This window comes from Blennius ocellaris, assembly GCF_963422515.1.
Source record: "Blennius ocellaris genome assembly, chromosome: 3".
Lineage (NCBI taxonomy): Eukaryota > Metazoa > Chordata > Actinopteri > Blenniiformes > Blenniidae > Blennius > Blennius ocellaris.
Genome location: NC_137652.1, coordinates 17,392,963 through 17,419,415, shown reverse-complemented (window position 1 = coordinate 17,419,415; position 26,453 = coordinate 17,392,963). Strand labels below are relative to the sequence as shown.

Genomic DNA, 26,453 nt, shown 5'->3' with positions numbered 1-26,453 from the left:
TCAAATGCCGTCAATGGGATTTAAAAAGTGAACTGGTTCGATTTTGCTCGTAATCTCATTCTGTACCCGTTCTCTTGAGAGTTAAAAAGTAAAGTTTGAAGGGAGCCGCTTCACCTTTGCCACAAATATCTATGTGGACTTTCTTTTGGAAAGGAATCTGGCATGGTGACAAGCATTTCATGGTTTCCATGCTTCTGAGAGAAAACAACGTATTTTCCATGGGAGATCGTTGAAACATGAGTAGGTGGAGCCATTCTTGTGCAAAATGTCCTCACCGTCACAAGATCACAAACTTTAGATCCAAAAGTATGAGATCATGCATCTGATTAGTCAAAGTCAAGGTGAGCTTTATTGTCAATTCAGCTGTACATAAAACACATGCAGTGGAATTGAAATGTCATCCCACTTGCCCTCCAACACTGTCGGCATTCATTCATTCATTCATTCATTTGTGTTCCTTTCATGAAAGCAAAAATTGTACAACAGTGCAGCCTAAATTATCAGACAAATACCTCCATGATTGGAAGGGAACAGCCAGACGGAAAAAAATCTGATATTCAGTTGCCACTTACTTGATGATAATAATAATAATAATAATAATAATAATAATAATAATAATGATAATGATATATATATTTTTTAGAAGCCTCCACTGTTAGTACAGTGCAACAAACAAAAACCCACACAGTACAGATTTACAGTCTCAAATCCAGTTGATCCAGTTTGAATTTTCAGTCCATAACAAGTACGTTTTTTGCAAATGTATACTTTGTTTAAATTGACAAATATTAGTCTATCCTGTATTTGGAAATTCCAGATTTGTACACCAACAACTGATTTACACATTTGTTTTAAATTAGTCCGAGCAACTTGGTGCTTGAAATCAAATCTCCTCCTATGATTGTCATTTTCTGAATTCAATTTAATTCACCTGAAGCAAACACAAATGCGTTTAGTAGGTTTTCTTGTCAAATTCAGTTTTTGATTAGCAGTGTCTGTAATTCTATTATTTCTGTAAGTTTTATTCACCTTGATTTAACAGTAAACTGTCAGTATATTCTCTGAATTTAACTCTGTGGATGAGTCGATTTGCTCTTTTTTTGCAGTATGAACAGAGGCATTATATTGCTCTTATACATGTTAACCAACACTTCTGCGTAGGAACTCAAGTAAGGCAATACAAGTGAACAATACAACACATGTACTTTGTTCAAGATGAAAAATATTCTTTGACAGTTTCTTTAACAGACGATATGTGTGATTTCAATGTCAAATTTCCTTCTAATATGATTCCCAAAAATCTAAATTCTGAAACCTTCAACATTAACTCTATCAACGGATGATGCAAATTCATCTGTACTTCTTTTAGCAAAAACCATAAATTTTCCAGCCACTAGCTGTTTGACCATTGCTTTTCAATTTCTTTCATTTTGTCCAAATTAGGACAAAGAAATAATTAAATTTAATTCGCCCCTTTATTGTTGTTTTAACCACTTTAATGAAATGATTGGGTACATTTGTTATTCTAGAATTATTACCTATAACATTGTTTAGAGTGTTCCATGCACTCCTAATGTTCTTTTATATTTTCTTGTAGAATTTTATTATAATATTCCTTTTTGGCTTGTTTTAGCGTATTAGTTAATTTGTTTTTCTATATCTTATATCTTTTTTCAGCAGTCTCTGTTCTAGATTTTATGAAGTCTCGATAGAGGTTATTCTTCTTTTTACATGCATTTTGTACGCTCTTTGTTATCCAGGGTTCTTTTGTTATAATGAGTTAGTGTTACATAAAACTATTGGACAGTGTTTATCACAAACAAGACATATATCACTTGAAATAAAAATTTGAGAATATACACAAAACTAGATTTCAAAATAGAACTTAAAAATGAATGGGTAACATTTGCAAAGAGATACAGTAAACTCATGATGAAAACACTGTTGCAGTGACAGTATTTAGAATGCTTCTTTTTAAAAAATGTAGTAAAAAGAATCGCCTGTCACTGATGATTCCAGATTAGCTCTCACCTGTACAGGAGGAAACCAGTCTGACAAGGTCTGCTTGTGCAAAAACAAATACCTTAAATGTCCCACTTCCCTCAATGCTAGGAATCTAAGATCTACAAATAGATTTAACAACTTGTATGCTAAATTCACTGGACATAAAAAGTAAATTATTTGTAGTTTAGTTAAAAGCAGATAACATCTCTGTGCTCATGCAATAAAAACCTGTTGATGGCGAACCCTGATTGTGGTCTGCACACATGATGACTGTGTTGGGTAGAGTCATGTACCGAGCAGAAGAAAAAGTGTTCCTGACACAGTGTTTAATATTAAAATTAAAGTCATGCCTGAATAGCAAGAACGACACACCTCCACTGGCTGTTTGTTTTGTTTCATTCTGTGTGAAAAGACAAAAGCTGTAGGTGTAACCTGCCCAACATGAATCCACTGTAACTTTACACTTTTATCTTTCACTTGCTGAGTTTGCCTGCACTATTGCAGACACGCACGCAGGCACGCACGCACGCACGCACGCACGCACACACACACACACACACACACACACACACACACACACACACACACACACACACACACACACACACACACACACACACACACACACACACACACACTTAAGAGAAATGATTTCATGGAAACACACCCTGAGCAGCACATTCAGCCATCATCAGCCATGTCATCATCACGAGGCTACACGCCCCTTTCCTCGGTACACCTGTGTCTCAGGTGTCAAGAGACACAGTATTGAACAACCCGGCAACAAACAAGACCTGGTAAGAGATTTAGCTTTGATTTATTTTATTTTTTTAGTACCTTACCTCTTAATATAAATCTGTCTTTCTATTTAAAATAAAATTATGTGGATTTAGCTCTACATTTACTCAACAGTAAATCTTTTTCCTCAGTTGTTAAGTTGTGTAGGATAAGAAAAAAAACCAAACCAGAGTCGCGGGACCACGCTGAATTCTGCTATGCCAAATTCAAACACATGTATAAGGAGGTTGGGAAACATTGAAGAAATCACCTCAGATCTCTTTTTGTTGCGTGAGAGTGACTTTGCTGTTCAGCGATTTCAGGATTAGGAACAAGAGTTGACCCTTATTAAACTCAGTTTGCTCAAGGGTACAGAGATTCCTCAAATAAGGAAACTCTAATTGTGAACTTCAACTTCCTGGATAATAATTTTCACTGAAAACAAAAGGTTAATAAGAACACAAATTGAAAAAAAAAACTGGCTTTGTATCAAAGGGGCGGGGGGACTCTTAAATCCTAAACTTCCAGATGGCATGATGATCTGTGAATGTGAATATGTGAATATGCTATTCGTAATACTTATATTCATAGTTTCTAAAGCTCTGTTTACACTTTGATTCACTTACCTAATACTTAATGTATGTTTGTATTCTATAACACATTTCAAATCTATTTGATCACATTATTTTTGTCTTTAAATTTTTATATTTTTAAGTAGAAATAAGTATATAATGTATTACAAATCTTTTCTTTGCTTTGCTGTAAACATATGTTGTGGCCCAGATTCGAATCTGTCCCTATCAGTAGTCTGACCTGCCCTGATAAAAATTCCATGAACTTAAAGACCACAACAGTCATTCCCCAAATATATTATTTGATTTGATTAAAAAACAGTTGATGAACATGTGAATCATTAACAATGTGAAAAAGTAATAATATACAAGTGGAAAATAATCAGCAAGTAACTGAAAAGAGTTTGTTATATCAGCACTCAGAGGGTTTGATTCACTAAAAGTTTGTACATATTAAAAAATAGTATTTTATGATGCAATTCACTATGAGGATGTAGGGTTTTAGTAAATCAGGCACATAGGCTGCTTCTCACCCAGTCAGATTCCTACCATATATATTATAATACATCTTTTGTTTATATATATTAGTGTGACACAATGGATTAAAAGGTATGATATCCTAATGCTTTTTTTTTGTCCACTTCAAATTCATCATGTGTCTCAACCTATATGATATGATATACAAATTCATGTTTTTATTCTTTTATATGTTACACAAAATATAAATGAGATTGCTTTCATTCCTTTAGAGTGTGTACCTATATAAGTGATAAATCTTAGCCAAACATTTTAAATACTTTCACACACTTCCTGCAAATTGGTCACAAAGAGTCTGAATAGTGTTTATCTCTCACCTGCCAGAGTTATAAATGTGTGACGGAGGCCGAGCAAACACTTGTTAACCAACTCTTTACTCACACACAAAGCTGTATGTTGCAATATGAAGAATCGGCAGGGGAAAGTTTCCTCGGGGAGTTTAAGATCCTCAAGAATGCATTTGTGAGGCAAAAACTGAACTTTTATGAAAAGGTAAATAGTAAAACGTTTTGTCATCATTCTTACTTTCTTAACACGCAAGAAGTGAAAAAAAATGTTAATGACATGACCGATGAAAACCTCTTGTCTTCAGGGAGCTCATTAAACATTCACATCTGTTGTGTGTGTGTGTGTGTGTGTGTGTGTGTGTGTGTGTGTGTGTGCGTGCGTGCGTGCGTGCGTGCGTGCGTGCGTGCGTGCGTGCGTGCGTGCGTGCGTGCGTGCGTGCGTGCGTGTGTGTGTGTGTGAATCCATCACTATGTATGGCACAGACAAAGTCACAAGCAAACATATTGGACCCAAAAGCAGACTGACACAAAAGTTTAGGTGAATAAGGTTTATTATCAAGCAGGAGGCAGAAAGGGTGAGGTCCGAGAGAGACAAAAAAATCAAGCAGACGTCAAAAAGCGTTGAAGGACACAAGGAAATCACATGAGGAGTTGCTGGATGCCTGAGATCTGAGCAAACAAGACGATCTGACTGGGATACTGCAGGAGAGCCTGCAGTAAATAGGGAAAGGCAAAGTTGACATACATGAGGATGATGACCACATGGCGGAGAAGACGACTGGTTAATTGGAAACAGTTAACACACACTAAAGCCTCATTACCATTGTGCTGTATATGCCGGTACCACATGTTATGGTACGGGTGTTCGAGTGTTTCCACTGACAAAAGTTGTGGATAATGCTGAAAGAACTACCATTTTTTTTTTTTTTTAATAACCCCTCTGTTGAGGTGCCGAGCACGTCGGCATGGTTCCATAAGGAGCAGCTACAATGCAGCCATCTGCTGATTGGTAGTGACGATCGTCACTCTTGACAAGCCCGCCATATTTGAACAGCTCAACAGATATATACTGTATTCTCCTGTTGTTTACAAACACCGCTTTGGAACAGGGAACTGACTGCAGGTGAACTGACTGCAGGTGAACTGACTGCAGGTGAACTGACTGCAGGGAAACTGACTGCACTGGGAACTGACTTGGCCTGCCTTTATGCCCAGTGTTTGGAGGAGAGGTGTAGAGTTTCCGCATTGCTTCCACTGATGCTTCCATTGTGTCATTACCTTTGTTCCACTATGGTAAAGGTCACTATTTGCAATTGACTGTAAAATATGAAAAGCCACTCCCTGATTCCTGTCTGCTGTAAAAAGCATCGGGCAAGTGAAAAAAACAACAATGGCTGAAGTGACTGTTTGTCTTTTGCCGGCTTATGTCATGAATCTGGATCTTTGAGTGGCCAGGATCACAAAAGACACTCTGTGACACTGATATGTAAACCCCCAAGACAATTGCATATATATGTAAAACCTGTGTCCCCTGAAGACAGGTGTCCTCTCTTTGGAGGGACCGGTCACGAGGACGAATTGTAGGAACAGTTGATATTGAACGAACCAAACACCAAATATGTTACATGTATATAACATGAATACAAAATAATCACTAAATTAGATTTAATTTACTTCAGCGACCAAACAGTCCCGTTTCATCTTGAGTGGACCAGACAGGTAAAATATTAATAATAATAACCTATAAATTTACATTTGAAAGTTTTTCTTCGTTGTGGCCACAGTGTCCATCCATTCATCCATCCATTGTCTACCACTTATCCGGAGCCGGGTCGCAGAGGCAGCAGTCTAAGCGGGGATGCCCAGACTTCCCTCGCCCCAAACTCTTCCTCCAGCTCTTCCCCTAGGGAATGCTCGGGCGTCCGAAACAGATGCCCAAGCCACATCAGCTGGCTCCTCTGCATGTGGAGGAGCAGCGGCTCTACTCCGAGCTCCTCCCTCGCGACTGAGCTCCTCACCCTATCTCTAAGGGTGCGCCCAGCCACCATACGTAAGAAATTCATTTCAGCCACTTGTATCTGGGATCTTATTCTCATGACCATAGATGAGGGTAGGAACGAAGATCGACGGGTAAATCGAGAGCCTCGCTTTTTGGCTTAGCTCCTTCTTCACCACGATGGACCGATACAGCGACCGCATAACTGCCTGACCTGAAGGGGGCAAGCCACCTTTTTTTCCGGTGGAGAACCATGGCCTCAGATTTAGAGGTGCTGATCCTCATCCCAGTTGCTTCACACTCGGCTGCGAACCTTGCCAGTGCGCGCTGAAGGTCCAGTTTCGATGAAGCCAACAGAACCACATCATCTGCAAAAAGCAGAGACGAGATCCTGCTGTCCCCAGACTGGATCCACTCCGGTCCCTGGCTGTGCCGAGACATTCCGTCCATTAAAGTTATGAACAGAACCGGTGACAAAGGACACAATGTATGTAATGAAATTACATAGTTAGTACTGAAAATGAGTACAATCTCAAAATAAAGTCAATTTTAATGAAACATTCTGGTGCAAAATGCAATTAAATGTAAAAAAAAAAAAAAAATCCTATATAACCACTTTGCTTGATGGGACCAGATTGGGGCCTCTTGCAGGTCGGTTTTGGTCCACAGACCTTGTGTTTTCTGCCTTTAAGAGAAAGTGAAACTTTCGTGTGCTCAGAGTACACCTGATGTCAAACATGTCAACAGCACGGTGCTGCTGGGCAGCAGCGAATATTCACATCTCAAAACTAATCTCCTGACACCACACTGTCTGAATATTCCAATAATCCGGTCCGGCCCCAGTATTTTGGCCATTTCAATGTCACTCAGCTTGAAAATTGCCAGAAAAACATGTTCGTTGTCCGCGTCAGGCAGGTTGTCTGCTCATCACTGTGTGTTAACGGTTATATACATGTCGCCCAGTACAGGGTGTCCCCCCACCGGGTCCGCTGCTCAGAAGTTCTACCGTATAACATTAAAGTTACATGGCTAAATGGTTCCAGACTGGTTTACATGTCCACTAATCCACCTGTTAGTCCAGAAATGCTTGTTGTTAATGGAGGTCGACTGAAATTTGCTTTATCTTCTTCTCTCCCCAGAGATTTTTCCCCACAAAGGCCCACTGATCCTATGAGACTTTTCACATTATGATATCAAGTTACATATTCCTGCTGGTTTACCTCTTGAGCACCTTCGGTGGTAAGAGAGCAACTTTTGTGTATCTGGGCATTTTAATTTATAGTGTCCTTCTGTAGAACAAATGGCCTTTCCTTCCTGCGTTTAAGATCAATTAGTGACTATAGTTTGTCCGTAATAGTGGTTGTGGGTGTGTGCTCATCAAGCCTACGCACATAGCCACTTGGGATCAGCTCTGAGATGCCTACCACCTTAAATTAGATTTTTAATATTCATCTATGGATTATTCTTTTTTAATGGACATCTAAAGTACCTTCAATCAATATATATTAATTACTGTTGAGTTTAAAGCTATGTCAAAGATCACTGATGAAACTGGTGTCACTCTGAGCTATATATGTCATTTTACTTCAACTATTAAATAATATTTTCAAAACTACTAAAGCAGTAACCTTCTGGATTCTATTCACAATTTTAGGGTTTTTATTGAAGTGACACACGCCAGCTGATTATCTAGAGATACAATTTATTGTAAAACACCTTCTGTGCCGTTTACACGACTCGACAAAACAAGTTTAAAGGCATCACAGTCACCAATATCATACATATTTCACAATTTTTCGATTAAAAATTCACACAGGATTCTTCTCTAAGATTTACTACATGCTATTAAGTGGTACTGTCCTTCTCAATAATGTATTATTTACTAAAACTACCTAATCATGGCTCATTGAAAGCATTTGATCGACAATATGTGTACAATGTTTTACTTAAACACATGTCGCTTCTTTTAAGTTATTTATATTTTCAGCTTAAATCAGATGAACTGACTGCAGGGAAAAGATGCTTTACGAGAAAAAGTTAGCATAAATGTACCAGCAGCAGCACTTATCTCAACACAGAACAAGAATTTGAAAGTATTTTAAAGTATAATTGCCATTAATGTTCAGTCTTTCGTTTGAAATGAACGGGAGCACAGAAGGACACAGAAGTTAATATATATGTTCAATATGGTTGAATTTATATTATATGTATTTTTAAAAAACAGAGTTTTAAAGTCATTCAAGTTAAATGTCTAAGATGTCTCTCTTTTCTTTTTACATCTCAACAGAAGGATCAAGCACACAAAGGTAAGGGTGTTTGTTTGTTATGTTTCTTTTTTATCAGAGTGAACAATGTACCCAATGTGCTGTCGCTCACCTGTGAAGATACACTGTTCTAAATGAATTGTCTCGTCTATTTCTCTCCAAATGTTCATCTGGTTGCATCCCTGGTAAAAACGGGCAGAAATGCATGGTGCACAGCAAACAACACCTGCGATCAGGTGAGTGAAGCTGCTCAGCTGATCCAAAACCACTCAAAACATCTGTTTTCTATGTTTGTTTTTTGGGTTTACGCCTGATTATGTTTCTCGATGTGAATTTATGATCAGAAATTAGATAACCTCTGAAGTCACAGAAACAGACGTCATTTTCTGATTTTATCTGCTTGCTGAAGGCGGTTTGTCTGGTTTTTTACCAAACCACAGATGTGAACCTTTTCAGGTGTATGTGTGGGTATGATGAGCTGGACAAGTTAAATCTGATCTTCCATCAGTTTCTGTTGAACAGCTTCTGGATGTCTGGTGTTTGTTCTAAACTGGGTATAACTAGGTTTGGTCTTAAATAGGCTGGTTTTTAGACGAGTTATATAGTACTTAGTAAGTGTTTAGACTAATTCTGACTCTTGGAACTTTGGTGTTAATTGGAAATGGTTTTATACTATTTTTGGGGGGGGGGGGGTTGTGTTATTGAAAGTTTTTGAAGTAGTTAAACTGGTTTTGACTAGGTTTAGTCTATCTTAAACTATCAAAGACACATTAGCTATCTTCATGGATTTTTAGAATCATACTGTAAAAACTTCTCTAAAAACAGTGGATACTCAAAATTGCCCAAACATTTGTACAGTGTAGACGAAGGAAAAGACCCTTAACTTTCCAGGAAATTAATAATTATGAGTACTTTACAGCTATTACCATCAGCACCTTCAGAACCTCTCTGTTGACAGAGATGACACCACATAAACTCTAGACAACAAACCTTTCTGCCACTTCCAAAGCTTGTGAACAAATGCATTGTTGAGAAACTGTAAACATAAGAGTGCACATAGATCAGTATCAACACACATTCCATAAACCGGTCGGACACCAGCCACAATCATTTATCACATGGTTTAATGTTGGGAAAAAAAAGTAAGGAGGCTTCAGTATGCCATATGTGAGCCTAAAAGCACCAGACAATAAGTTTCCATCTAGTGAATACCATATATGGATGAGTCACGTCTTCAAGGCAATGGCAAAACCAGTTCATTGTCATGTTACAACTATGAAGCATTTGGTAATTCAGCTGTGCAACATTTTATAATTCAGACGTAACGTACTTTTTGTGACTCATGTAGAGTGACGTTGATGATTATAGTCAGTTAGAGGTGAGGCACCAGCTGAAATCACATTTTTATTAACTATAGCAAGAAAGTTTTTGCAAAACCTCAAAAAGAAAACGAGTTAGCATCTCAAACATCTGACAAAACGTTTTTGGTTTTTTTAAACTTTGTTTTTTTCTTTTCTTTTCATTTTACAACAATCATAAACAGTGATAAACAAAAATACAGAGGGGCATTGGCTCCACAATGGATCCAGCCCACAAACCAACGTATAGCATTCAGACCAGTTTTTCGAAGATAGTTTGTGTCGTCTGCTCATCCGCAAATGTCTTCAAGTTAAATCTTACGTCGTTTAAATGTTCCTCTCGTCATAAATTCCAAGGTGCCTGATGCCACCGCTGGCTTTCTCCAATGCGTGGGCCTGCCTCCCACCGACACGGGGACGGACCAGCTGAGGAGGCTGAAAAGAATGCTGGAAGCCACAATGGACGTGTACACCTTCATGGTACGGCTTCAGCCAGCACGCAAAAAAAAAGACATGTTGCAACAGTTTCTCACCCGACCAGTTCTTGTTGTAATGCTGCTTGTTTTTGTCACGTCATCGTGAGACCTTTCACACTGTAACATTTGGAGCGACTGCCTTAAAAGTACAATCCGATGTCACTAATTAGCACTTTTTGGCTTCATTTGTCACAGAGGTCCAGCTTGACCGGCGTGCCACTTCTGAGTCTGGACGGGGCGCTGCATTTAAACCAGGAAGTGGACCCTCTCCAGAATGAGGCCCTGGTCCAAATGTGGCTGGAGGTCAGGATGAGGCCGTTGCTGAAGTCCATCACCAGACACTTTCTGTCCTGCCTCAGCACCAAAAACTTCAGCTGTTCTACCTACCAGATTGTGTAGGTCTCTACGTCTGCCAGTGTGTTTGTCATACAAACAGCGTGTGTCACAGTGATGTCTCTCAACACACCATTCGTCTTGTTGCAGCGTGAAGCAGCTCAGCGACTATTACTCTGAGATGGATCCTGTCAGGCAAAAATGGATCTACACCTTTTTTATGTACCCTTTCCTGTCTGGAGACAGAGTCGCTGGTAACATTGCTTTTTAATCCTGATGATTACAAATTACATCACTAATCAATCCTCAACTTTCTTTGTTTTAGCTATTCTACATTTTTCTTTTGAAGTCATGTCGCATTTTGTGATGTTTGCCTGATTATATACATTAAATTATGTCAAGTGAAATAATTTTTAAGTGAAAGCACCAAAGTGCAGCCAAAGCTCGGAAATGCAGTAATGGTTACCAAAAAAAAAAAAAATCCCTTTTTCTCTTCAAACTAGTCATGTACAAATATTGAAGTCAAAATTATTATTTTCCGTTACTGCACTCATGATTAAATATCAATATTTTGCACGTGTGTCTGCATGCGTTCACACTGTATGATCTCTGTCCAGGTTGTGTGAACTCAAGTGAGAGCAGCGAGGAGTGGCTGATGAACAACTTTGGCGCTTTCAGAGTCATGGCTCGAATGGACGACTTTTCAACCCTCAACTTGGTTTTTAGTGGAGTGAGTTACACCGTCCTTTCCTTGAGATACATAGACAATGGACTTCGATTCCACATGCCAGCAAGCATTTATTCTTTTCCACATTGATCCCATCGCCTGACTTTTCTGCCATTTGTCCCTCACAGCTGGAGGTTCTCCACCTGTTGTCTCCGGCACAAAAAGCCGAGTTGATGTTAAGGCCCGAGGTCCAGAGTTTAGACAACGGTACCTTAAGCCTGATCTTACACAGTATGATGACTGGTGGATTTGGTCCTTCACCGACTGGCAGCCCAGGTTGGGGTCACAACTGGACGAGCCCTGGATACCCGTCGATTATGCCCACCTATGGTCCGTTGCAACCCTACGAGCCGTATCCAGCTGCTCCTCACAGCAGCATCGGAGAGGTAACCAACCACACCAAGTTCCAACAGCTAGATACAGTTTTCTGATTAAAACATTGCTTTGAACATGTGGTGATTAAGATGAGACAGTCGTATTGTGAAAGCTATTTGAATGCATCTGCTGAGAACCTGAGCCGATTTAGAGATGTTCTTAAACTATATTTTCTAAATAGAATTTCATTTTGTAAAGTTGTTTTAGTACATCTTGACATATTCTTTAACAAAACCCACAGTGTTGAAATTTGACATGTCCACTCAATAGACACTCTACACACTTTAATTATAAGCAAAACCAAACCCTCCACTGATGTTCTGATGTTGTAATACAAACATAAAGTCAAATAGCTAAAATATCCACTTATTGCTTGAGGTGGCCAAATTGTGTAGTTATGAATTGTTTATCTTATTATTTAGACTCAAGTAAACTTGATTTTTAAACTGCATCCTGCCCCATTTACACATTTCTTTCAAGCGATAATGGAAAAGCCTTCGATGGACTGAAGCAGCAATAAGGCCTAATGTTGCTATCGTCGCTAAAATTGTCAAATAGTTATATAATTATAATAAAGTGTTTGTTAAAGTAAACAAATGTGAGGTAAATTTAAATCCTATTTTGCTCCCAGTGAGAGAAATTATTCACTTTTTTTTTTTTTTTACTGCTATTTCCACACTAAAGCAGAATAAAGTCCATCAGATAGTAAAAGCCAGGACTCAGCCAATGGACACACATGTAGAGAAAGTCTTTTAGCTAGACAACAAGCCTTTTACCTCAGGTGTTGGTGAAGAGCAAAATGAATGAGGTAATGACTAAGGTACATTTGTCAAATAGACACAAACACAAAGAGGAGATGCGTGAAAGTCATTTGTCATGAAATACCAGTTTTTGTTTATAGTGCATAGTGCTGCTAGCAAAAAGCCCCCCCTAAATCAAATGCAGCAGATGCAGTGACTATGCTGTAAATCCAACAAAATATAAGGGCAAATACTCATATTCTATTACAAGTATACTAATGTTGTTTACTTGCGGCTAACAACTTGCGGCTAACAAGTGTTGCACCTCATTTTGTCCCACTTCCAGGTTGTGAATGGATTCATGACGGCGTTCAAACCGCTGAGCAGCTTTGTCCACAACTTTGTGTCCTTCACAAACGAGGTATGGTCAAGTTCTCCAGCAGCATGTGAATGCTGACACGCAGGCCCCAGTAAAATACGTCCTTATCTGGTGTTTCCAGAGGGATGTTTCACAAATGAAGAGCACGACGCTGGCTCAGTTCCTGCTCAACTGGACTCTGGCCGAGGTGGCGGACATGTACCGTCCACAAACCACGGCTGTGGGTCCTCCGATGCCGTCGTTCGATGTGACAAATGTGGAGGATTGGTACCAACAAGTTGTAATGCCGGTGCTACGCAGGCTTCTGCCAGATTACGTGGACCCCATGAGTGGAAACATCAGGCTCCCTTTTCACCAAGTATTGTAAGTCAAGCAGTCATCTATTCTTTTATTTTTTTATTTATTCTTCGATGTCAATTTGTTTGTTTTTATCCTAAATAATAAACATATTTCATCTCTGCATCAGTGAAATCAAGCATTGTGTTCAGGTGTGTTTCCCCCTGTGGTTTTAATGGAGACAATCAGTATCATAATGTTTGGCTTACGTTTAAATATATTCTGCAATAATGTGAGAAAATGTTTTCCACATTTATAAAAGGGCACTTGTGCACTAACCTCTGCACAACATTAATTCAAATGTAAAAAATGTTGTTCACCAGCGTGTGATCATCAGCACTGTGGTTTCACTTGGTGCTCCAGTTAACTCAACTACTCACAGCCAACAGGAATGTTTACATGGTGCATGTTTTGAGTAATACAGTGTTTATAGTGCAAGAAAAATGTGAGGGTCAGTGGAATCTCCTTTCCTGGGCTGACTTTTCCGCTTATTCTATAACAGAAATGCTAATTAAAAGAAATCAGTGCTGTAAAACTATAATGTAATATACAACCTTCTAGCTTAATTTATGACCATTGTATGGGAGAAAGAAGTGTATCTATATGAGGCTGGGCTTAATCTCGCACACTTTAAAAACCACAGGTATTATATTTTAATGTATTATTATTGCAAGTTATTCTGGTATGTAATGATTTTAATTTGTACCCATTCCAGATTTTCTACATCAGATTTAATTGAATATTTCAGTATATATTTTGCTTTTTGTGCAGCTATTTGGACCATGGTATGGATAATGAAACCTCTGAGACCTTCGACGTCTGCAGCATCACCCTCGACAAAAACCCTTGTGGGGTGAGATTCTTACTTTGAGTTTAAAGTTTGAACACACACACAAACTTTTCTCTCCCAAGTGTCAGAAATCCACAGAAACTATTTAGACAAGCTGAGCATGCCTGTTTTCTGTCTTTAATTCTGCCAGCTGACTGACGCTGTGGAGAATGTGGCTGAAGTGTTGCACTGTGCTGCTAAAACCAACTTGACGATGACAGACGAGACGGTCATGAGGCTCATTTTGGAACTGGCAGAACGTCTGAACTTACTCATCAGAGAGTTGTCAACAGTGGTCAGTAAAACAACTACAGTACAATGTGAAACCTTTTTCACTGTGCTCAAAATGAATCCACTTACATCAAACTTGTGCATTTGAACTTTAATGCTCTCTCTATACTCTCTCTCTTTCTCGCTCTCAGGACTTCCAGGAGCTGGGAAACGAGTTCCAGCAGATCTTTAATGAGGTTGATTCTCCATCTCTGACCCAAGAACACCTGGACGACCCCGAGTTCATCCAGCAGTGGTTTAAGGTCAAGCTGATGCCGCTCTTGCCCGGGGTACATCCGGATCTCCTTGCCTGCCTCAGCACCAAGAACTTCTCCTGCCCTGTTTACCAAACTATGTGAGTTCATGACTCTTTCTTTGCGCAATCATGTGGTTCACTGTATCCAAATTTATTGATCGTCTTCATTTCTGCTGCTCGCAGTGTGGCAGCGCTAAGCCAAGACATGAGTCTCATGGACGCTCATCCAATGTACAGTCAAAACATCTACGAGCACTTTATCTTGCCTTTCCTGCTGCATCACAACAGCTCTGGTAGGTACACTGACGACACTGACTCAAGCAACCAATTATATGTAATTCACGTTTCTTCACAAGCTTGAATCCTGCAAACCATGTGTTTTTGTCACATTGGTAAATAATATGACAGAAAACAAATCTTCAACTTCAGGTGTAATGCAAATAAATGACCACAAATGTGCTTTTCTTCAAGATTGTTTTGCCTTTTCTTTGATCCTGTAAGTATATGAAGTTTAGTTAAATGGTTAGGTATCTAAAACCTAATTAGTGCGTCATAATAGAAATATTAAAATAGCATAGGTCTTCACCCTGTTTCTATAATAAATGGCAAAGGATGACTCAAACACTAACTTTTCACTGTGAATTTTGCATTTTATTTGCAAATTTCATTGCCACCACAGCTTGTTTTACATTCCTAAGAGATCAGAAGTGCAATGTTAGGATCTACAATCACACAACTAAAAACCAATAAATCATGTACCAAAATCTAAAGAAATTCATTTTGGGTTATTGTGAGCACACAAATATATGCTACTGCTTGGAAAAGGCATCAGAAAAGAGAGTGCTCCTTTTGCCCAACATATCAAATACTGATGTATTTTATTCTAAAACAATTTATTTTCCTCGAATAAAGACCTTGACAAAATCCACTTAGTGTAATTTTGGTTTAAATGGTTGTATTTCTGCTACAGTAATATCAACAGATGACAACGTAAAGACAAATGGTTTTAATCACTTTACAAATTAATGTTTCGTACAAATGTTTCAGATCCCCAGTGTGTCTCTTCAGCCAATAACAGCGCAGAATGGCTGCATGAGAACTTTGGTGTCTTCTCAAAATTCGCCTCCGTTCAGGACTTCTACATGCTGAACCCAGATTTTATGGGAGTAAGTCTGGATATCATGGACAATTTCCTTTGAAACAACATCTGAAGCACTGTGCTCTCTGGAAACCATCTCGTGTCTTACCGCTCTTTGTGTGCTGCTCAGCTGGAGGTCCTCCCCTTCCTGACTCCGCGACAGTTAGCAGAGATGATCCTGCTGCCTCTTCCAACTCCTCCGGAGAAAGCCGTGGTCATTCGCGAAGTGTTCGACTTCCTGATAGAGTCGCCTGCAGACAGGAGGCTTCGAGAAGTCCTCCAATCTTTGGTTTACCTCGCTCAGCAGGTAACTCACTTTGGTGAAACGCACAAGTAATCTGCAGTCGTTAACCTTCCTCCATGATTCTTTCTAAAATACATGATTCCTCAGGTCGATCCTTCGTGCTATGTCTACGAACAGATGTAAGTACCTTTATCGGATTGCACATTTAGTTATTTAGTTCTACTAGTTTTGTGATGATGGACACTGACCATCCAAACACTGGTTATAACAGATAATTTAAATGTTGTAATACAACTGCTCGGACTATATATTATCAGTGGAATTCACCAACTTTACCCATTTGTCTTTCCGTATATGCCATGAATGCTTGTCTAAAGCTTGTTTTGGGAATTTCTTGTTTAAGCTGATCCTGGTGATCTAGTGATGGTGTGCATTCTTTAAACGTGTTGCACTTATTCACACTTGTTGTTCAGTTTTATCCAATTGTACGAGGCCATACCATCCCTATCTCCGGCGCTGGAACCGTATGTGTGGGCAAAGATAGATGAGCTGATCTACGTTGCACCACCAGGTCAGTATTAAACACACACACGAACATGCACACACACACGTTCTACGTCCAATATGAGACGATACGATTACCTTAACTAATGTCCTGCAGAATCACACAAAACGCACTTAGAAATGTATTATTTGAGCATTTAAAATTGCATTTATATAACTGTATCACTGCTGTAACTGATCAAACGTCCTCTATGTTTTATTTGTGCAGAGTGCTTGCCCGAGAACATAACGGTGAGATTTCTTGACATTTGCTCAACTCATCTTTGATTTTGTGTGTCTCTGTTGAAATGAGCTCAGCCCAGCTCAAAGCCTGTGGATGGATGTTATTAGTGAGGAACTCTTTCACCTTCTTGTAAACTCAATATAAGCTAGTTACTAGATTACTTTGCTGATTTTATGAAGACAGTTGAAGTTTTTTATTTACTCCTCGGACCAAAGGAACATTGGCACTATGGGTATTTGTAGGGTTTTAATAACATCCAGTATATTATGTACATTTGCTTGTTCGTGTACGTCCATAAGAACTCCATATTAATCTTTGATTTCAAAGCTGATTTTAAGATGACTTCAGCTCAGTCCTCTCTTGCTAATTTCAAACATTACTGCCCTAGGAACTAAATCATTTGGTCAATTTTCCTGGCTACACCAGAATTCCAACAGTAAACCTTTAGGGATTCAATCATTGTACCTGGTTGTCTGATCTTTAAATGTTTTGAATGTTATGGTCAAACATTTTTATCAAACCTTTTCCAATCTGTCTTTAACAGTGCCCAGACACCCAGATTAATAATGGTAAGACATTATTAACTTTTGTCAGTTTAGATTGTCATTGTATTATCTGATTTTGTTAGATATAAACCAATCTGAAATCATTTCTTTTTCCACTGCTTGACAGTTACAACAAACATCTGCAAAGAAAATGGCAGGTATTCAACCGTCTCTGTTTTTCTAATCCAGTTACTAATAATAATAATAAAAGAACTACTGCAGAGTACTGACATTCATTGTCCTCTTTTCATGTTCCCACAGCTCTGCCGTGCAATCCCACCTGGCCGTGTTCATGCAAGCTTCCTGCAATTTCACCTTGGAGGATTATGCATGCGCACAGGTGATTTTCCTCTCAGCCAGTTTGTATGGAAGCATTTGGATATTCTAAGTGACTCACTCATCTCCTACACATACAGCCGGAGAACTTCACAGCCAATCAGCTGGCAACTCTCCTGAAGTGTGACCTGCCTGGAAACAGCAGTCACTCCAGAGTGCTGTGGAAAATAGTGCTCACCAGGTTCTCCTTCGTCTTGGACCCAGCCCTGGACCTGCTGGCGAACATGGTCGGTGACTTCCACAACCTTTACACACACAAAAGTTTGATGAACAAAATGTATAGATAAATGACTACTCTCTCCTACAGCCCATGGCCATGGTTGGCCCGTCAGCGACGGAAATTCTGGACATTCTTGGAGAGATCCGGGTGTCGATGCTGACTGACGAGCAGCTGAGGAACAGCAGCGTGATCGATCTCTGGTTCTCCAGCCGCCTGAGCAGCTTCCTGCCTTTTGCGTCGGGGAGGTTTCTTCTGTGTCTGAGCAACAAGAACCTCAGCTGTCACTCATACCAGCAAATGTAGGTGTTGGTCAAAGTCCTGGGTTGTACATGCAACATGTACTGTATGTTGTTGTGTATTCATGGAGTCATTGCGTAATTTCTTTCGTCACTTGAAGATAAAGAGACATGCTGTCAAACCAGTGCTGATTCATTTGACTAAAACAGCATAACTTTCCAGAAAGTTTGTACGTGGTTGTGGCAACTGGTCCTAGACTTGGGCTAGATGAGTGTAAGACAGGAACCCAAACTTAAAGTACCAAGAAGTTCTAAAGATTTCACACGAGATGTGAGATAACACACTGGAGGATATGAACATCTGAGACAATAGAGTTTGTTGTGTTCCCAGACGAACTGCTGTGTTTTTAAAAATACCTGACTGAAAGTCCCGAAACTACAGTGTGTCCTTAGCCCCTGTCAATTTAATGGTGTCCCAACAATTTGAGTAACTTGCACACCTCTGCGATTGGTTGCATCCATCTGCGCTTTACTCCAGTATCTTTGTGAACCTCTAATATTAAAAAAAAAAAAAAAACAATAAAAAAAACCCCACATTTCAATAAAATCATTGAACCTACGCCAACATGTCCCCTAAAAAAACCTATTTCAATATTTCTCAAGAAAAGTTACACCACTCAACACGAATCAATGCTTTTTGGAACTGACTTCTACATTTATGGACTGAATGGTACAATGTTTGGGATAATAAGATTATCAATATCCTGATAGATGTATTGGTTGTGAGTGGAAATTATGTGAGTGGTCTGATACATTAGTATCAGACCACTCACATTATACACTCACATTAATAATAATTAATAATCAATAATAATTAATGCATCTGAATAAGAAACAAACGAATTCCATGAATAATCTGCAATTTTTTCAACTTCTCATCCTTGATGAAGTCCACTTTACAATGACGCATACCGTCTTGCACATACGCCACTCCTTGTAAAGCAGCGTTTTCTGTGCACACAAGCAAATTAGTCCCAGTGAAAAAAGAAAAAAAACACCCAGACATGTATTCATTATATGAACTTTATCTTGGTTTCAGATTGCAAGTGTTTGTCCACCACTTTAATAACATGACCTACAAACAGCAGCAAATGGTTCTGAAGAATTTCATCCTCCACTTCCTGCAGCAGCAACACTCAGGTGCCTGAACCTCTCATATTTCAAGCATCACGTTAAGACGTAGTCATCGCTTCAAAGTATTTCACAAGTATTTCTTCATGTGCTTCAGATCCCGCCTGTGTGTCCACATCTAATAACAACAGTGCCGACTGGCTCATGGAGAATTTCGGGCCATTTTCAATGTTTGTGTCCCTTGAAGATCTGCTACGTCTCAACCCACAGTTTAACCCTGTAAGGTTTAAATTTGGGCAAAACCAAGTTTATTTCTTAAAAAAAAAAAAAAAATAGACTGAATTTTCTCATGACAATGTTTCTTCCTTCTAGCTGGAAGTTCTTGAGCTCCTGACAGGGAAACAGAGCGCCGAGCTGCTGCTGTTGGACCTTCCCGCTCTTCCTCCGAAAGAAAACATCATCAACCTGCTTTTAGACCTCCTGACGGAGCCCACAGAGGAGATGAAACTCAAAGAGTTCCTGTCCTACCTCATTATTCACATCCAGCCGGTAAAAAACAACAAAAAAACCCCATCTTCCTCCTGTATTGGGTTTTTCATGGTCTTCAGTGAAACTAATAAGCTTTGTTTTCTGTCTTCTCCCAGGGAACACTTTCCTGCTCGGCATATAGGACACTGTACGTCCAGATCTAAATATGTTGAATTAGTCAGATAAACGTTGACTTCATTATTTAATTTGACTGGTTTTGTTGTCCCAGGTTTACCAGGCTGGATTTGGTCATACCTACAGCGCCTCTGGATGTAGCATCATTCATCGACTACAGCAAAGTGCAATTATCCAAATACATTCCACCTGGTGAGAGGCATTAAGCTTAAGAAATTTTACATCCCATTTCTAGAAGCTGCAAAGTGATGGATAGTTCAAACTTGTATAGATTATGTCTCCACCTCATACAGATGAATAAAATCTCAGTAAAAGTCAGTTTTCTTTCAGTTTAGAATACTTGTTTATTGTGGGATAATTTGTCGGAACATACTGATGACCAACAAGCCACATGTCTATAGAAAAAAAAGGGTGAATAAACAATCAATGTAGAACTCATATTTATTTGATACAGATACTGTATATTTTAAATTGAATGTGAATTGAATGAAAGAGGGAAAAGTAACATTTTCAAAACCGACAATTATAGGCTATATATAGAAACTGAGCCTATGTTCAGCTACTGACGTGCCTTATTTGTATGTTCTCCGCTTTTATTATAGGTTGTGTCATCTACAGTGGAGCGGTAATTAATATTTTCATTTACTGTCTCATATTGATCTGATAAGAGAAGACCATTAATTATATTTTCTTCATCCTTTTGTTCCAAAGTGCAATGTCATCATGACAAATGGTAATGTATGAAATCAAATGTTTCAGTACATTTATTTAGGAAATATAAGGCGGTATTGTCATCCATTAACTCCTCTCGTGCTATTTCTTCACAGAAACTGATATCTGCATGGGAGTGAACAGGTGGGATTTATAAAATGATCTCCCGTTATTTTATTGACATTGAAATGTGTCAAATATAATGTGACCGGTGTGTGGATGTCATGTTTTCTTCCTCAACTACAGCGCAGGGCTTCAGCTCCTGCTCGACAGCGGCAACCTGGACGGACGCCTCTGCGACTTCAACGTCGAGGAGTTTGCTTGTGCCTCGGTGAGATGCTCAAACCTGCCAGTGGAACTTAAAAATGCTGCTGTGAGGAAAAGTTTCAGGTTTATCTTCAGTGTAAGATCTCACCCAGTGTCCTTCTTTACACAGCTGTCCAATTTAACAGCAGGAGATCTGGCAGGGATGTTGATGTGTAATCGCTCCTCTGACCTGAGAGGATCCAGAGCTGTCTGGAAGCTTCTCCTCTCCAAAGCCTCTCATGTGCTGGATGGCGCTCTGGATTATCTGTCCAACATGGTAGGAACTATAATCCAAGGTTTATGGTATTTAGCATGATTACTTAAAGGTACAGTAAGTTTGGGTGGAAACAGCTTATGATGATCAGAAAGAAATCTACTGAAGTTAAACAGCGAGCGACAGCCCAACTTGCCTTGTAATATCACTGTGTGCCACAAGATGGTGCATTGAGTCACTCCAATGTATTTTGTTTATATACAGAAGAAACAGCAGCAGATTATAATGTGCGTAAGGAGAGTAAATGATGATTATCGCAACCCGCTGAAACTCTGAGAAAGTGACTCACTACTGCCCCCCAGTGCACAAAAGTCATATTACTTAAATCTTACACATCTTTTAAAGGGCATTTATTCACATCTCGATCTTTATTGTAGACATTAGATCCAAACAATCCTGCACTTCCAATGATTCTGGACGCCATACGAGAAATCCGGTTGGACACCATGGCCAGCTTCAGCAATCCTGCCTTCATCGAGCTGTGGTTTAACCAGCGCCTGCGTCCATTCCTCCCCGCGGTCTCTCAGGACTTCCTCTCATGTCTTGCCACAAGGAATTTGAGTTGTAGCACGTATCAACAGATGTAAGTGTTGATGGATCCGTATCAGCCTGTCTGCACTGCATGTAGTAAACATCGTTTAACACTTTGAACTCATTCCTCACCTCAGAATACAGGTTTTGAGCCGTGTCCAGCCACACATGACAGTGGACAGGCAGAGGTCTGTGTACACTCATCTCATCAGGGTCTTCCTCACCAGGAACAATACTGCAGGTACGTTCTTTTATGAGGGCAACCAGGGAGCTTAAATGTTCTCAGCGCCACTTAATGGGTCTTTACTGGTGGCATGTGGTGGTTTTATGCACAAAAGAGGTCAATAGTCTGATGTGTGGATGAGGATCAGGATTTTCATCTCGGAGGCTGGTGTTAAGTCCTGTTGAAAATCAAGGAGTACAGATTGACAGATTAACAAACACTAATCACGAAAACACTGTAACGTATGCACTGATCATAGCTGTTTATTGCTTCTGAGTCAGGCCAGGACAGACTCGGAAACAGCTTCTACCTCAGGGCCATAATCGGATTAAACAGCTCATTACAACTGAAATGAAAAGAGGAATAACTGCTGTGTCGTATGAGTGTGTTTTTCATTGTTCTCTTTTAAACCTTCTACCACTTTGATATATTTATACTGTGACATACTCACAGTGTTTAAAGCATGTCATTGTTTCGATAAAGAATCTTTAAAGAACAAACAAACAGAGTAGTAGATAATGCTCCTTCGGAGGACTGAGGTTGAACACGCTGCTTGTGTTTTCGTGCTGCAGACCCTTCATGCAGCGTTCACACGAACAGCAGTGGACAATGGCTGCAGTTGAACCTGGGAGCTTTCACCAGCCTCTTGTCCTTCGAGGACATTGTGAAGATCTACCCTGGCTTCTCAGCAGTAAGTTACCCCCCCCCCCCCCGGCTGTGTCTCCTGTATGTTTCTTCCTTGTCAGTTCTTTGCGGTAAACAGGTGTGTTTGTTTGCAGATGGACGCCTTGCCGCAGCTGTCAGTGCGACAGCTGGCTCAGGTCTCTGCCACACCGGGCCAGCTCAACTCCTCCGACCAGGTCAACATGGTGATGGGTCACGTTCCCAGTCACCTCCTCCCTGCCTTCTTTGACGACTTCTCACCAGCTATCATGGTGAGCATGTTTCTTGCTTGCAAATGGAAAATAGCACAGAAAGAATCAAACACACGGTATCTATTTATCCAACCTAATTAACACATTATGTGTTGTATACGTTAGACGCATTGCTCTTTGTGTACTGAAGTTAGCCCACATACTGCTGTGGATACAATATGTTTACCCATTTAAAAAGTGTTGGCAGTTCAGTATTTAGAAGGTTTTCACGGAATGACTTTGTGTTCAGTGGTGACTGACAAATGCTGCTCTACAATTGTGACTTTGTGGTATTCTTAGTTGGTGTTGAAAGCTGTTATAACAGTTGCCCCAGGGATCAGAATTCCTAACTTAGACTGATGTAAAAAAAAACAACAACAAAGAAAAAACGAGACGAAATAGGCTGCGGTTCCTCTTCATCATTGTCAAAAACAGCACAAATGCATCCAGTAAAGCTGCTCTGGCTCTGTATGATAGATAATTATATACACTGAATTTACAAGAATTCCATGACAAGCATTATATCAGAGCTGTATGTTCCATAAAGAGTCATCAGACGGCTGGATGAAGCAGTGAACATATTGTGAATATAGAAACATCAGAACATCAGATTTCTTTTTATGTGGTTAAAATATGATCTTTGCTTTTCCAAACCAGGGACGTGCCGTCAGCCATCCACTCCGCTCGTTGTAAAATCACTTGAGACATTTATATTTTACTGGTCGTCTGCAGGGTCAGGAGAACATGTTCCCCCCTTCGGTGAGGTCGGCCATGTTACAGGTCGTGTTCGATCGTGCAAACCTCTCCGATCACTCAGTGAGCGACTCCGACGTGATGCTGTGGCTCCACGACCGATTGCAGCCCCTGTTGGTTGAACTGTCAACGGTGCACGTTGACCCGTTCTTCAGTATACTGGCTGGAAGAAACTGCAGCGTTGGGCAGCTGGGGTGCGTTTTGAGCGAGCGCCACCAAAATAACCACCGATTATAACTGACATTTTGTGCGTGTGACCCATCGTTTTGTGTTTTACCTCATATTTCAGTGTGATGAATCTCAATCAGACCATCTCAACGCTGACTGATGACACACAGAAAGAGATCCATAGTCACATTGTTCAAAGTCTGCAAGGTAAAACAAACATTCTGACAACTGATTGTTGTGTTCTCATTCTGCGCGCATCAAATCTGTTTCATTTTCTTCACATTAAGGTGCATCGCCTCTGCGCTGCTACAGTAATGACCACAGCTTCTACAGTTACCTTGTGGACACATTCATGGGATTCCAGTTCCCCAACCTGACAACGTTCCTGTTGCTCATCCCCCACGACAGAGTGGTTCAGGTTGGTGAAACTCATAAGTAACTATTTACTTGGGAAGTAAACTTTTGCAGTACTCACTAGCGCGTTGATGACTGACTCGTCAGCTAAAGCTTCCATCATTTAAGATGGTAGAAGATGAAGATGCTCTATAATCTACATGTCCCTGCAAGAAATGGAGTGATGAACTGAAGACAGGAAAAATAAGCAATAAATAAGCACAGCTGAGATTAACTACTTGATATGTGCAGCCAGCGGAGACACTTTATTAAAAGGGAGGCTCAAGTTTATTTTAGCTTATATGTTAGTTTAGGGGAGAGAGAGATCTGTTTTAATGGGGGACAAAAGTTCCAAGCAACAAGCGCTCAGAAACTTTAGGAATTGTCACAACTTTATTAATTAATTATTTGCTTTATAACATACTGCAACACTGATGAGCAAAAGTTTGTGACGAATGTCATGTTTTCTGCTCTTCAAGGTGGTGAACTCAATTCCTCCGTCTGATCTCGGGGAATTCCTCCGTCGGCCCGACGTTGTGGATGACGACGCACAGCTCTGTGACCTCTATAGTGTCTACACGAGGACCCCGGCGTTCCTGGAGACTGTGCGTACCACAGAAATAAACAAATAAACGCAAAGTCGTTCTGATGACTTACACACACACTCACATCCGCCACAGGAGCGCGTGGTGGAGTCGGTGAGGCGGCCCACTCTGCTGTGCGTGTGGCCCACGGTTCTCGGAAGTGCCAACAGGTCAGAGGTCGACCTTTGGTTCAACAGCCTCCGGGATTACCTGCCGCTGCTCACAAGGAGTCTGATCAGTCCCAACGTCACACACAACGCCTCCTGTGTGGCCTTCCAAAGGCTGTATGTTTGATTCCAGCACTTTACAGCAGACTCTTTTACAGAGGAGTGTGTATTTTCTCAACTGTGTGTTAACTTTGATGTGTTTCAGTGTCTCAGTTCTCGGGGATCATGATTACACCGCAGCAGACTTCGAAAGGCAAGATGTGTTCAGCACCATTGTAGATTATCTCACCTCAGGTCAGTGTTTAGCACAGGACAGAATTACTTCAGAAAACAATAGAATAAGCACTTGATTATTTAAAAAAAAAAAAAAAACTCTGAAATAAAAATTTGATTTTGTTTATTCTTCGGGCGTTTTTCTGAAATTTTCTCTCGTTTTTGTTTCTGTAGCCACGGTGCCGAGGTGCTATGATGCCAATGACCCAGAACTGAACTCCACTGCGTGGTTCGCTGAGTACATTGGGCCTTTTATGGTCTTCCTCACTCTGGAGGACCTTCAGACCTTTGGATCTCAGGAGGTACTGAAGCTATCCAGGTTTTGCTCATTTGCTCAGTTCAAAATCTCACTTCTTGTACAGTACAGAAAGCATTGAGTGGTGTAAATACTACATCTCAGATTTACTTGAAACATGCAGATCTCTCAGGACAAACTCAGTTCTTTTTAGTCAGGCACTTGAAACATGATTATTTTCCCAGAATTTCCCATTTACTAATAGATTTGAAATGAAGCTGATTCCTACTGATTTGGTGTGACTGTTCCTCCTGCAGGTCATCCAGGTGTTCACGGTTGACCCTCTCAACATCGCACTCATCAACCACGCTTCTTTACCAGTAAACCTCACCGACTACTACACTCAGCTCGTTTATCAACAAGACAGCAACTTCAACCCGCTGCTGTAAGTTAGAAAATGTTCTTCGCCCACACACTCTATTGCAAATCATTCAAGACATGTAACGTTAGATCTAAAGGCTCATTGTTTTTCTCCAACATGTTTTTTCTCCTGCAGTCTTCCTCCTCTGTGTTGGTGTGTTGTTCCTGGCCCGGCATTCAGCCAGCTATCACCGATACAAAGTCGTATTGTTCTGCACAACCTGACTGCTCTCTGTACAGATGTGGACCCACAGGTAAGAAATCATCTCTCATTCGCAAAATCATTAATTGTGTTATCTTTCAGGGAGATTCTACTGACTTAAATTCATTTTTTGTAGACTTATCATAACCTCAGCAATAACATATGAGTGTCTAAACCCAAACCTTAATAGTATCACTCTAGGATAATTGTGTAATCCTCAAGTTGGTTAAATCAATGACGGGCAGTGAGGTTAATGACATGTGAGTCAGATATATGTATATACACTAGTAACTAAGAGAAAAATCTAAATTTATCAACAAATTACCAGCTTGCACATGAACCACTGCTTGTGTTTCTCATAGTAAGGTGGACATTTGGACAAAGATGAATGTTAAATGTGTATTAAGTCAGAAGAACAAATGTGTATGCTGCATGTTAGGCCGTTCATAGTGTTCCATGTTCATCCATCCAGAAAAATATGGA

At 40.0% G+C, this 26,453-nt stretch overlaps 1 protein-coding gene across 1 annotated transcript in view; it reads left to right on the top strand.

Moving 5' to 3' along the window:
* The first annotated feature begins 7,311 nt into the window (after positions 1-7,311).
* Positions 7,312-26,453, top strand: part of mslnb (mesothelin b) — a 28,985-nt gene continuing 9,843 nt past the window's right edge. The window contains exons 1-47 of the mRNA XM_080521109.1: positions 7,312-7,412; positions 8,461-8,479; positions 8,637-8,673; positions 10,153-10,275; positions 10,467-10,666; positions 10,755-10,858; positions 11,222-11,334; positions 11,460-11,717; positions 12,793-12,867; positions 12,947-13,188; positions 13,933-14,014; positions 14,142-14,285; positions 14,413-14,615; positions 14,700-14,809; positions 15,564-15,682; positions 15,785-15,961; positions 16,046-16,077; positions 16,372-16,469; positions 16,671-16,693; positions 17,230-17,254; positions 17,358-17,388; positions 17,492-17,570; positions 17,647-17,793; positions 17,874-18,085; positions 19,122-19,222; positions 19,311-19,432; positions 19,526-19,702; positions 19,798-19,829; positions 19,911-20,008; positions 20,419-20,441; positions 20,528-20,549; positions 20,644-20,671; positions 20,774-20,858; positions 20,964-21,110; positions 21,485-21,690; positions 21,776-21,879; positions 22,434-22,552; positions 22,641-22,796; positions 23,508-23,722; positions 23,818-23,903; positions 23,984-24,114; positions 24,569-24,694; positions 24,770-24,957; positions 25,046-25,134; positions 25,288-25,415; positions 25,666-25,793; positions 25,905-26,022. Coding sequence (XP_080377235.1) covers positions 7,361-7,412; positions 8,461-8,479; positions 8,637-8,673; positions 10,153-10,275; positions 10,467-10,666; positions 10,755-10,858; positions 11,222-11,334; positions 11,460-11,717; positions 12,793-12,867; positions 12,947-13,188; positions 13,933-14,014; positions 14,142-14,285; positions 14,413-14,615; positions 14,700-14,809; positions 15,564-15,682; positions 15,785-15,961; positions 16,046-16,077; positions 16,372-16,469; positions 16,671-16,693; positions 17,230-17,254; positions 17,358-17,388; positions 17,492-17,570; positions 17,647-17,793; positions 17,874-18,085; positions 19,122-19,222; positions 19,311-19,432; positions 19,526-19,702; positions 19,798-19,829; positions 19,911-20,008; positions 20,419-20,441; positions 20,528-20,549; positions 20,644-20,671; positions 20,774-20,858; positions 20,964-21,110; positions 21,485-21,690; positions 21,776-21,879; positions 22,434-22,552; positions 22,641-22,796; positions 23,508-23,722; positions 23,818-23,903; positions 23,984-24,114; positions 24,569-24,694; positions 24,770-24,957; positions 25,046-25,134; positions 25,288-25,415; positions 25,666-25,793; positions 25,905-26,022 — 5,334 coding nt within the window. The 5' untranslated portion in view covers positions 7,312-7,360. The remainder of the gene's footprint in view (positions 7,413-8,460; positions 8,480-8,636; positions 8,674-10,152; positions 10,276-10,466; positions 10,667-10,754; positions 10,859-11,221; positions 11,335-11,459; positions 11,718-12,792; positions 12,868-12,946; positions 13,189-13,932; positions 14,015-14,141; positions 14,286-14,412; positions 14,616-14,699; positions 14,810-15,563; positions 15,683-15,784; positions 15,962-16,045; positions 16,078-16,371; positions 16,470-16,670; positions 16,694-17,229; positions 17,255-17,357; positions 17,389-17,491; positions 17,571-17,646; positions 17,794-17,873; positions 18,086-19,121; positions 19,223-19,310; positions 19,433-19,525; positions 19,703-19,797; positions 19,830-19,910; positions 20,009-20,418; positions 20,442-20,527; positions 20,550-20,643; positions 20,672-20,773; positions 20,859-20,963; positions 21,111-21,484; positions 21,691-21,775; positions 21,880-22,433; positions 22,553-22,640; positions 22,797-23,507; positions 23,723-23,817; positions 23,904-23,983; positions 24,115-24,568; positions 24,695-24,769; positions 24,958-25,045; positions 25,135-25,287; positions 25,416-25,665; positions 25,794-25,904; positions 26,023-26,453) is intronic.